At 37.0% G+C, this 13,114-nt stretch overlaps 1 protein-coding gene across 1 annotated transcript in view; it reads left to right on the top strand.

Moving 5' to 3' along the window:
* The first annotated feature begins 146 nt into the window (after window positions 1-146).
* Window positions 147-13,114, top strand: part of FCHO2 (FCH and mu domain containing endocytic adaptor 2) — a 114,255-nt gene continuing 101,287 nt past the window's right edge. Inside the window, exons 1-3 of the mRNA XM_046667822.1 lie at window positions 147-284; window positions 4,565-4,667; window positions 6,432-6,475. Coding sequence (XP_046523778.1) covers window positions 147-284; window positions 4,565-4,667; window positions 6,432-6,475 — 285 coding nt within the window. The remainder of the gene's footprint in view (window positions 285-4,564; window positions 4,668-6,431; window positions 6,476-13,114) is intronic.

Raw genomic sequence — 13,114 nt, 5'->3', positions numbered from 1 at the left:
GCGCGGGCGGGGGCCGTGGCGGCGCTCGCGCCGTGACCCCGGGCGGCCCGCCGGGAGGGGCCGGCGCGCTCAGGTGGCCCCGGTGGGGCGCGCGCGTCCGGAGGGTCGCAGGTACCCGCGGGGCCGCGTCGGCGACCCTTAGGAGGATGGAAGGGGCGGCTTCTCGGCGAACAGGACTGTGTCCTGAACTCTTATTTCTGGGCGTCTCGAGGGTGGACGTGCTTAGTGATCGATCAGTTCATCGTTGTTTGCCTTCAGTAGTCCTTGTTTTCCGCGAGCTGCATGTATCCTAGACCTTAGGGTTTTTTTTTTTTAACAGCTTTATTGAGGCACCATTCACATACCATACAGTACATCCATTTAACTGGACACTTGAAGGGTTGTTCGTGTTCCTAGAGTTGTGCGGACATGACCACGATCAATTTCAGAACAGTTTCATCCGCTCAGAGAATGCCTGTCCCCATTAGCAGTCGCTCCTCCCTTCCCCTCCCTGAGCCCTGGCAGCTCCTGTCTAGATGTTTGCCTCGACAGATTTGCCTGTTCTGGACGTGTCCTGTAAATGGGGGCGTGTATGTGGTCCTTTGTGACTGGCTTCTTTCGCTTAGCATGTTTCCAGGGTTCATCCTTGATGTGGCTTAATCATCATTAAGCATCAGTGCTTAAATTCCATCTTATGGCCAGATAAGATTCCATTTTATGCATATACCACAGTTTACTCATCCATTCCTCAGCGATGGACATTTGCTTGTTTCTGCTTCTGGGCTATTAGGAATAATGCTGCCGTGAACATTTTTGTACAAGTTGTTGTGAGGACATACGTTTTCATTTCTTTTGGGAATGGAACTGCTGGGTCGAGTCATAACTCTGTTTAACGTTTTGAGGAGCTGCCAGACTGTCTTCCAAAGTGGCCGTGGCATTTTACAGTCTCACCAGCGGTGTCTGAGGGTTCCAGTTCCTCCACGTGTTCAACAGCGCTTGTTATCTGTCTTTTTTATTATAGTGGACGAGTGTGAAGTGTATCTCATTGTGGTTTTGATTTGCATCTCTCTGATGGCTAATGATGTCGAGCGTCTTTTCATGTGCTTGTTGCCCATTTAGATATTTTCCTTGGAAAAATATCTGTTTAAATACATTGCCCGTTTTTGAATTGGGCTATTTGTCTTTTTATTGAGTTGTAAGAGTTCTTCTTATATTCTGGGTACATGTCTCTTATCAGATATACAATTTTGTAAATATTTTCTTGCATTCTGTATGTTATCTTTTTCACTTTCTTGATGGTGTCCTTTGAAGCACAGAAGTTTTAAATTTTGATAAAGTCTTGATTAAGTCTAATATATCTAATTTTCCTATCACTTATGCTTTTGTTGTTGTATCTAAGAAATCTTTCCTAGGCCAAAATCACAAAGATTTCTTCCTGTATTTTCTTCTACGAGTTGGAGAGTTTAGCTCTTAGATTTGGGCCTTCTGTGAGCCATTTGAAGTTGATTTTTGTGTATGGTGCAAGGAAGAGCTACACCTTCATTCTTTTGCACGTGGGTATCTAGTTGCCCCAGCACCCTTTGTTGAAAAGGCCTTTCTCTGTTGAATTGTCTTGGCACCCTTGTTGAAAGTCAGTTCACCATAGATACGTGGGTTTATTTCTGGATTTTCATTTGTATTCCACTATCTATCCTTGTGCTAGAACCACACTGTTTTGATTATAGTAGCTGTGTAGTAAGTTTGAAATAGAAAAGTGTGAGCTCTCCAACTTTGTTGTTCCTTTTCGATATGGTTTTGGCTGTTCTGAGTCCCTTGCGTTTCCATATGAATTTTAGGTTTAGCTTATCAATTTTAGACTTTAGTTTTTATGATGGCAATTTATGAAACTTTTATAAGGATCATTTAAAAGTTGACTTTCATAAATGTTTTGCATATTTTTTGATGCCATGAGTGTGTTTTTGAAGTTTGCTAACTTAATTCCAAATTGCACATTAACATTTTAAAGTTATCATTTGTTTTCTGTTAATTGAGCTTTGAACATAGCCTTATTTGGTGTTTTTGGCTGTTATGAATAATGCTTATATGAACATTTTAAAAAATTTAATTATTTTATTGAGGTCATATTGGTTTATAACAGTGTGTACCTTTGAGTGTACATTATTATATATCACTTTCTGTATAGACTGCATCGTGCTCACCCCAGTAGTCTAGTTTTTATCTGTCACCATAGGGACATCCGTGATCATCTGTCGCTTTACCCCTTTGCCCTCCCCTGCCATCCCCTTTGCCTTGGGTAACCAGTAATCTGTTCTTATCCATGTGTTTGTTATACGAACATTTTGTATAAGTGTTTGTGCACCCCTTGTTTGTCCCTCTTAATAGAGGAATAGGAATAAATTTGGATATCTGAAATCTAGAGAATCTGAAGTCTTAATTTGTGTTTCAGTCTTGGCCTTCACTTCTGCTACTGAGTGCAAGCGGTTAAAGTAGGCTGCATTTTATTTTACTTCCAAGCCTGGAATTTAGGCTGAAATCTCTAAACTGGAGCTTAAAAATCTCCAAAGGAGGGCTAAATGAACTGGGAAAGTTTAAAAACTAAATACCTTTTGAGAATTTTATAGCTGTCTGTTTAAAACAACTTGGAATTTACATATTTCAGGATCATTTATAAAATAATTTTTTAAAATAGAGAGCTTACAATATTAGTTTCATTTTTCTCCCCTAATATTTAAAGTGGCACTGTCAAAACAAAATAAAACTTGTCAAAGTGAGGTAATGGGAACCTTTAAAGTTCTAGGTTTCTAACCAAACAACCTGTTAATTGTTTTTGTCCCGTACGTATAGAAAGACAAACCTTTTTGTTGTGGCATTTTGTTAGAGGAAAGTTTGAATCATTGAAACTGTCTTCAAGCTCTTTTGAAAGCAGCACATCCTGCCTTTTTCTTTAGAGTTTTTCTTAACTAAAGCTATATACTACGTTATAAATTCCTTTACTTAATAACTACATTTTGAAGAGGAAAACTATTCAAAACTTCCTACACAACAGGTGTTTTGTTGTTGATAAGTCAGTTTTTGCCACAAAGTATAGTGCCATTGATAATCAAGTAGAAAATGTTTTTCTTTTCTATTAAAATTGGGCAGCAAAAATAATTTTGATAGCAGAAATCCACACCGCTGCTTTAATATATGAAAACAGCTGTTAGCCCTTCAAAAGATTATGTAACTTTAAAAAGCTATTGACAAACATTCCAATGAGGAAGTGTCTGTGTGCTGCTGCTTTCTCAGAGTTGAGCACTAGTTTATAATACTCTTGCCGTCATCTGTGTAAACATAACTTGGCTTTGTATTTTATATAAGTCCAGATTATTTAATTGAGGATTTAAAAAACAATTTTTTTTAAGAAATAGATTTCATAGATGATAATTATTTAAGGGGACAATATACTTGATTTAAATACCTTATAAATCTCATTTTACGTAATAATCCCAATCTGTGTAAGATCTGAAGCATTCTCCCAAAGACACCAAGTATACTTTAGTGTACATCACGTCATGATGTATATTTGTGCATGATGTGCATTTTTAGTTAGGTGACTTTTTCTAAAGATTATCTCCAGCCAACACATCAGGAATGAATGAACAACAATTATCTTAGGTATTTTTATCCTGAAGTTTTTCCATATTTCTCTTACTGTTTAACCAGTACAGAAGTCTCATTTCATTTGTCTATTGCTTTCACTGGTATTGTCATACTTTACTTTTAAACAAAATTGGAACACTTGGTTGTATATCCAAAATTTGATCTGTCATTACATGGATCAACTGAGAGGATTAAAATGTTTTTTAAAAATCTGGAATTTTTTTTTTTTTGAGGAAGATTAGGCCTGAGCTAACATCTGCCGCCAATCCTCCTCTTTTGGTGAGGAAACTGGCCCTGAGCTAACATCTGTGCCCATCTTCCTCTACTTTATATGTGGGACGCCTACCACAGCATGGCGTGCCATATGGTGCCATGTCCGCACCCGGGATCTGAACCTGCTAACCCTGGGCCGCTGAAGTGGAATGTGCGCATTTAACTGCTGCGTCACCAGCCTGGCCCTTGGAATTGTTATTAATAGGACTTTGGAATGCAAAACATTATATTTTTGCTTGATTAATCTAAATTTGGTATCACAGATGAGAGACTAACAACCATGCCCCCCCCCATATTCTTTGGGGTTATTTATCCATAGGAAAATTAAAAAATATGTAGCTTTAGAAAACTAGTTGAGGTGACCATATAAACCTAGAATATAAACTTTCTCTTTATTACTTGCAATTTCCAAATATTGTAGTTTGGGGTACCTGCTTAAAGTATGATCCCTTTGGATTTAAAAAACATGTATGTATGTATATTTTGCAAAATTTACATAGTTCATTATTCAAAAGGTACAAAAGAGAATACAGTAGAAAATCTCCCTCCCTCTCTCCAGCCAAGATCTCCCCAAAGGCAATCCCTGTTACCAATTAGTTATGTAACTTTCCAGAGATAATCTATGTATATACAAGCAGATAACATACAGTAAGTTAAAATGTAGAACTGTTAGCCAGTTAGCCACGCCCGGATTGCACGACCGCATTGTATTCAACTGCAGCAAGCTGTGAAAATGCAAACTACAGATTTATCTGTAGTTCAAGTAGACTTGACAGGTAGGTATTATAAAACTAGAGTATTTTCGATGGCACTAAATTTTATAGCGAGGCCCTTTGATTTTTGGAGGGGTGGATTGTTTTGTATTTTTGCCTTAATGGTAGGTGAAATTTGAAAATGAGAAATTGACACTGATTTAGTCTGCATAAGTTCAATTCAGGGGAAGGATTTTAGAGCATTGACATGAAAAGGATAAAAATTTGCTGTCTGGGTTCTTTTCTGGCCCTAGACCCTAAATCTCAATGGTCTAATCCTTTCAGAACGACTTCAGTTATTTCGGCAAAAGCATGGGAGAACAGGTGTGCTTGTGTCATCCTGCACATTTGGTTAGCATAAGCCTTTGGAAGTAGTTTTTTGAGTCATGGCGTATCTCCTGAGATTATCCTGTCTGATTTCATAATTCTAGAACAGTTAACAGAAGCACCCTAATAAATCTATATACAAATATGGTGCTTTGGAGACTTATAAAGGAAAGGGAATGAGGGCTTGGCTTTAAATTTACTTAGTGTGGAAAAATTAAAGAATATTAGAGTTCGAAGAATTTTAGGTGCAATCTGGTCCACAGAGATAATAAGTTGGTCAGATGTGGGGAGAAACAAAACAGCACAGCAGCAGCTGAGACCTGTAATTATTTCTATTGGTAAAGATGCTAGAGAATGTTGCTGGAACGACTGGAGTCAGAGAGGATCACATCAAGAAGTGACTAGTGAACTGTGATGAAGTTGAGGCACGCAGTTCCGTCAGTTCCATTGGGCACATGCTCCTTGATGGAACTGCAGGAGTCAGTTATGGGAGAGATGACAAGCCCATGTCCTTGACTTCAGGGAAGAGAGGAAGGTGCGCTATAAGTAAAGTAAGTTGGTGCTGCTGGGGCCTTAAAACTAAGCAGTGTTAGTTTGTAGTTGATTCTAACAACAGCCAGTGAAGATGGTTTTCCTTTTTAATTATAAGCATTATTATGTGATAGGGGAAACACAGAAGAATGCAGAAAAAATAAAAACTATCTAAAGCCATTTCCTCTGTCCTCTAACATTTTCTTTAGAAACACAAAATTCAAAGTGGTTCTACTATATTGTTTTGTGTCTTGTTATTTTCAGATGATATTACTAGCAAGCATTTTTCTCATACTATTAAGTATTCTTTGAAAATATTTTCCGTGACTCTGTAGGTTTCCATGGAATGGATGGGCCGTAATATTTTTGACCACTCCCCGCTTGGACATTTAGGTTACTTCCAATTTTTGTTTTGCTTTTTCCATTTATGAATTATGAGGACTGGATATTTACATATTAATGTGAACAAGATGCCAGTTTAAGAAGGTAGCCTTCTCTGTTTTTGCAAGCATAGATTGAAGAGTTTTTGAGAAAGCTGGAATTTTTTTTTGTTTTGAAAGTAATGCAAATTGCATTCACTTATAGAATATTACAGAAAATTTGAAAGATAAGAAAAAATGATCTTACAAGTGTTTGTGTCTGCTGTTTTTGTTGACTCCATGTAATACCTATTTAGATGGCTTTAGGGACTTAGCTAAGTGAAAGAGGTGAATCACAACTGAAAAGATGAAAGTTGTCGTTTAAGGGGGAGGAGCGTCTGAGAGGTGAGAGAGATTTTTTAATGTGATTAGATTTATTTCCTTCACTCCACCAACAGGTGTGTTTGAGCGACTTTTGTACCTGCGCCAGGTAGTTCTGACTGTTGAGCACTGCTCATTCTGCGTCCTTAATCACCGTTTTCTGCCTTGGCGATATCTTGCCGGTCAATAGCGCTGCAGAACAGTTTTAGTGATCCTGTGTGGAAATTTCAGTGTGTGAGTAGAACACTGACTGGAAGAGATTGTCACTTGTGGTCGAATGTCCTGTTTACTTGTAGAAAAACGGCTTGCATTTATTTCATCCTGTTCTTTCTAGCGGTTTTCAAGGCCAGAATGGCAGTGGAGGGCTGTGAGTGCGTATTTGTTGAATTGCCATCAAAAGTGTCTAGAATGTTCTCTACCAGAGGGGCCATTCTTCAAAGAAAAAAGATGTCTTCAGAATTAGTGAAATGTTTTAAGCTGTGTTTTTCAGAGAAGGCAGGATAGGGTGAGACTCTTATCAAACACAGGTCAGTGTTGTGTTTTGCAGTGACTCGTCTGAGGTGATCTGAGTGTCAGTAAGACAGAGAGTTAAGGGCCGGTGTGGGAGGTGGGAGTGGTGGTGCTGAGGGGTTTATTCTTGAGGTGGTCTGGAGTTGAGAAGATTAGACATGTTTCTGCTGTTCATGCGGCTGCACCTCCTGACCCTTCTCTTCCCCCTCCAAGTTTTTTTAAAAATTAAAAAGGGTACCAGGTAAAATCAACTTTTTAATTCATAGTGTGATTATCCAATATACACTCTATATTCTGCCTATTTTCCAACTCTTGGACTCATCGAAAGTGCAGAATATCCAGGGTTTTAATTTTTAGTGTTTAATTTACTGTTGCCTTTCAAAGGTTCTTTGAAGGAGAAGTTTCAAACCATTAACTAAAATCTCTGGGGTTTATAGCTTTGTACTTTTCCATCATTACTTTTTGTGGCTGTTAAAAACCCAGGTATGTTAACAGTTCCATTTTCGTTAAAATAGGAATTTCAGTGCATTGTTAATAGAGACATACACTTTTTTTCTTCAAGTGGAAATATGTTAGATTGTATTTTATATCTATTAAAAAATTTTTTTAAGTATAAAGTTATGTTATAAAATCAACCAGAAAAAGTTGCCTTTGGGTTTGCAAAATAGGTGTGATGACTTATTTAACCTTTCTTTTTTTAACTTTTCTGAGAAAGATTTGCCCTGAGCTAAGATCTGTTGCCAATCTTCCTCTCTTTTTGCTTGAGGAAGATTTTCCCTGAGCTAACATCAGTGCCAGTCGTCCTCCATTATATATGTGGGTTGCTGCCACAGCATGGCTGATGAGTGGTACGTCTGCAACTGGGGTCTGAATATATGAACCTAGGCTGCTGAAGCAGAGTGCACTGAACTTGACCACTACGCCACAGGGCCAGCCCCCCCCAAACTTTTCAATTTGAAATTTCAAGGCTGTCTCTCTTGGAGACTCTACATTAGCTCAGGAGAAAATCTGAACATTTTCAGTGACTTGCTGACCTTACTTATAACTTAATTATCTTTTCAGCCAAATTTCAGTTTAATTGATAATTTAGGTACGAAACAATGTGCATAGTATGATCTCATTTTCATATTAAAAGGCAACATGCTGCTATATGTATGGGAAAAGGAATCTGGACTAAGTAAGACACATCAAACTGTTAACCTGAGTCCTCTTAAAGTCAAGTCCTAAGAGGAGCCAGGAAGTTTGTGTTCTCTTAGAGGACCTGTATGATCTTCCAAGGATGATAAAACTTCTTTTTTGCTACTTCATATTAGGAATTATTACAAAGATTCTTAATACTTGTTTATATTGGATTATAACGTGATTTTATTTTCCCCAGGTCACAGTCAGTGGATGTTCTGTGACAGTGCTACCTCTCTGTAAAGTGCATTGAAATCAGAGAAAGATCCATCTTAGTGCACACCTCCATTGTAGTTGTCCTTCTTGGACCAGTAATGGTGTTAAATAGCTGTTTTTGTCAGTTAATAATGAAAATTTCTCTGTAAGAATTTATTGATTAAAAAGGATAAAAATATTATTTAGTTAACTTTTTTTTTACTTTATTGAGATGTATTTTACATACCATACAATTCACTCATGTAAAGTGTACAGTTCAGTGGTTTTTGGTAATCTTCACAGATGTGTGCAACCATCATCACAGTCAATTTTATAACATTTTCATCACTTCCAAAAGAAACCCCATGCCTTTTTTCACCTTCCTCACCTCCTCACTCCCCCAAGCAGCCCACTAATCTACTTTATGTGTGTTCTGGACTTTAATATGAATGGCGTCATATGGTAAGTGGTCTTTTGTGACTGGCTTCTTTCTCTTAGCTCGATGTTTTCAAAGTTCATGCATGTTGTAGCCTGTGTCACTGCTTCATTCCTTTTGTGGTGGAATGATATTCCAGTAGATGACTATATCACATTTTGTTTATCAGTTTGTTAGTTGATTGACATTTGGTTGTTTCCACCTTTTGGCTATTTTGAATAATGCTACTATGAACACTTGTGTACAGATTTCTTTGTCTTTACTTAACTCTTAAGTGTTAATTAAGCTAATGAATAAATTAGCTGGAAATAAGCTTGTCACAGATGAGTAAATACCTTCTTTTAAAAAATCTAGCTATTTGGGTATGGGTTTCTTTTTTTAGAGCAACAATAGTGTTCTAAAATTGATTGTTTTGATGGTTGTACTACTTTGTAAATGTCTTAAAAATTATTGCATTGTACACTTTAAATGAGCAAACTGTGTGGTGTGTGAATTGTATCTCAATAAAATTTTTGTAAAAAAGGAATAGTCTAAAAATTAGAGCAGAAGGAAAAAAAACCTAACCATTGATAATCAGAATTTTTATAAGAAGTTGTAGTATACTTGAGAGAAAATTGCATTTTAAAACTGCTTGTTATGATAGCTTTTAGCTCTATTACTTCTGTATTAAAAACTTGACTTATTATTAATTTTTTTATTAGAAAGTTACTCTATGCTCATTATTGCACTTCCCTAGATAATTTGCTGTGAACAGTTTGCTGTATATGCCTTCAGATTCCTTTTGGATAAGTAGGCAACCTTTTTTTTAGTGAAAATGAAATCTTACTATGTATACTGTTTTGCACCTTGCTTTTTTTTAAAAAAAAAAAAACCTTATAGAAATGTATTTTATATATCATAAAATCTGCCCATTTTAAGTGTACAATTTATTGATTTTTTAATTAACTTTACTGAGTGGTGCAACCATTATCATAAATGAGTTTTAGAACATTTTTGCTCTCCTGTAATTAGATCCCTCATGTTCGCTGACAGCGCTCTGTTCCATCCTCAGCTCCAGGTAGCCGCTAAGCCACTGTCTTTCTCTACGGCTTTGCATATTTTGGACATTGTGTGTAAATGGAATCATGCACTGTGAGGCTTGTTGTGTCTGGCTTCCTTCACTTAGCAAAACGTTTGTGAGGTTCATCCCGAAATAGCATGTGTCAGTGTTGGTGTTCCTTTTTATTGCTGAATTATGCCATTTTGTGGATAGACCTCATTTTGTCTGTCCATTCGCCAGTTGGTGGACATTTAGGTTGTCCCCAACATTAGGTTATTTTTGGCTATTATGAATAATTGCATCTTGCTTTTTTCCACTGATAGTATATTTGGGCAGATTTTTTAAATTAGTACTCAAAAATCTGCATTTTTTTTTTTTACTGCAGTCTTTTAAAAAACAATGTATTTCGTTGTAGGATATACTGTCATTTACTTAACCAGTAATGTTAATGGATGTTTTTGAGTTGATTGTGGTTTTTCACTATTATCAACAGTACTACAGTGAATTCTCTCTGTGTGTGTTTTGTGGTACAGATTTCTAAAAGTAGAATTGCTGGATCAAAGGGCATGAACATTTACAGTTTTAGTAAAATATTGAAGACCGGAAGACATCTTCAGTTGTAATTCTGTTTGCTAATAAAGGTCTTTTTGTCAAGTTACTTGTATGTTCATGCATGCATTTTTAGCTAGCCAAGGAAGAGCAAGTTCTGCATGCTTGAGATACCAGAATATGTTAAGAAAAGAATTTTTTTTGGTTGAAAATAAAAAATTTGGGGAGGGGGTTGAAAAATAACAGGAACATATCCACTTCAAGGTTTAGGGTGATAAAATGAATATATGATTCAGAGGTATTTCTTGTTATTTTACCTTTCTTTGAGTTAGAAGTGTTTACTGAAAATGTTGGTGACTACTATAAAAGTTATAGAACCTGCATGGAGTACTTTTAGTAAAAAAGAAGTCCTGGGTAATCTCAGTGCTGGCGGAATTTTAATGAGTTATGATAGCCAGTTTCAAGAGTGGTCTCCCCATTTCCCCAGAATGTTCAGTGTTCGGTGCAGGTGAAGACGCTGGAGCCGAACGAGTCTAGACCTGAGCTCCATGCTCCGTCTCCTACTGTATTTTTTCCGTATGCACGAAATGTGTGTGTTTTGAATACCCTGCCAGCTCTTATCAAGGCTATATAGTAAGTTTTTGACAAGATGACAGTAAAACCTGGGTTCTTTTTTAGACATCTTGACTTTCAAGTCTTTTTAAAAAAATGGTATATGTGTATGTGGATATGTGTGTAGAGTGAGGAGTCATTTGAAGTGCTAAATGATCTGCTTGGTTTGTGTCAAAGTTCACGATCAATAAAGATTTGTGTTATAGGTTTGCAAATTGTTAAAGAATATGGTGCCTACAGTCAGACTTATATTTTTTGACCTCAGTAAGTAAATGAATCCCTAGAATAGGATGAAATGACAAATGGATTTGTAATCGTGCAGTGTTTTGTTAAGTCATTAGTGTCGTTTGAGGCAGGCTTCTTCTGCATCACATCCTTAAATAGGACGGGCTTTCCTTGTTCTTCCAAGTGAAGACCTGAGGGATGGAGTAGCCAGTACTGTTTCCGAACGTATATTATGTTACTGTCACTATGTTGTATAGTAAACAAAGAAACCTCATTCCCTCCATTGGGAGTTTTAAGTAATATGCTGTTTGGATATCTGAGTTTCCCAAATAAGTCCTTCAAGGACTTCTTAATAAGAACCCAGACTTCTAGATGTAATTTAACCTTTTCTTGATTGCTTAATGTTTACAGTGCTATAACAGTGAAACAAAGTGCTCAGGACCTTGTTGCCGCAGTCACTATATGGTCTCCAAGTTCTAGTCTCCTTTTAAAAAGGTCTAGCTCCTTTTAAAAAAAGACAGGTTTTTGTTCTTCCCCTTGTAAGCTTGATAAATACTATTTCTTCTGTGAGTCTGCCTGCCTGTTTGGCCCTTTACTGCCCACTCATCTGATTTGTCCTTTAAATATGCAGATGCACGTTGGGAACCCAGGTAGCCTGAGCTGTGAGAATTGTGTGCAGGTGAGAACTAGTAGGTGTCAGGTGAGAGCTGTGGGGCGTGAGGGCTTTGGGCTTTGGGTTTTATGGTTTGACGTTTCAGGTTTGGTTTTGTTTCAGTTCGCTTGTTCGAGGTTCCTGTCTGTAGTGGGAGTGGGTGGACAGTCTAATCGTGTGGTTTCTCTCTTATATTCAGATGGAATGGATCTCTCCGAGGGTTCTGGCCCTTCAGGGCTTTGTTTACTGATATGCATGATGATGTTACTCTTGCTTGCTGTAGACTAGTGATAACGGTTACCTCAGACAATATTCTTATGTTGGCTGGAATAAATTTGGGTGAAAAACTCATGGAAAGTAACAAATGAAAGTTAGATAATAAATTTTTTCTTTATCTTAAAAGTGAAAAATTGTAGAGGCCAAATGGAAATGTTTGAATTCATAAGAGACTATGATTTTATGTTATATTCTTCTTGATAAGTGAAAATGGATGTTCAAAATACTAAGGATATTGTTTATATTATCTCATTACAAATAAGACATTTTAATTTAATTGTATGTATGGCAGACTAATTAGGTACTTGCTCTGTTTGCTGATGAGTTTTATTAGGGATCACTTCAATATAACTGGAAGTTCCTATGATATGTTTCCTGTTTTTGGTGAACTGTGGAAAAATAAGGTTTCAGATTACATAACTCTTGCTTACGGTATTGCTTTCTATTTCCAACAGATATATTCAGTTCTTCATTATTTTATGATCACTGAGAAAAACTGCTAACTTTGAAGAGAGTTGTTAGCTTAGTTTGTTAAGAGTCTTACTTCACCTGTGAAATTGATACTTTTAATGTTTCTTTGCTCTGACTTGCTCATTTAGCATTTCTTGGGTTAGACGGCAGGAAAGGTTTTCTAGGATTGGGTAGGGGTCTGGTTCTGTTCTTTCCCATCAGTTAAGGGCTAGTCAATAGACTGTACTGCTTCTCTGTTAAGATTTTATCTCCTTTCTCTCTCCTCAATTGGTTCAAGTTTACTGAAAGACTTATGTTAGTGATCATAAAGTATTTTGTGGTATTCAATGCTTATGTAATTAGTAACATGCTGTCCTGACTCAGAAATCAAGATTGAGTTATTTTACAGCACGGACTTGGAGCTCAGTGATCAGGCTCCCTCACTGCCTCTTAGAGGAATTGAGGTGGGATTTGGTGATGTGCTTAACAGGCCCATGTTTATCTTTTCAAATTAGGCTGTATATTATTCCTTAAAATTTCAGACTTGATTTCATTAATGTACCCTTATGAGTGATTACAGTGTGTGTACATGTGTATGTGAATTTGTGAATTTCATTAGTGTACCCTTATGAGTGATTACAGTGTGTGTACACGTGTGTGTGAATTTGTGAATTTCATTAATGTACCCTTATGAGTGATTACAGTGTGTACATGTGTGTGTGAATTTGTGAATTTCATTAGTGTACCCTT

Source organism: Equus quagga, chromosome 7 (genome assembly GCF_021613505.1).
Source record: "Equus quagga isolate Etosha38 chromosome 7, UCLA_HA_Equagga_1.0, whole genome shotgun sequence".
Taxonomy (NCBI): domain Eukaryota; kingdom Metazoa; phylum Chordata; class Mammalia; order Perissodactyla; family Equidae; genus Equus; species Equus quagga.
Note: the sequence above shows the minus strand (reverse complement) of the source record. Positions and strands in the feature narration are given on the sequence as shown.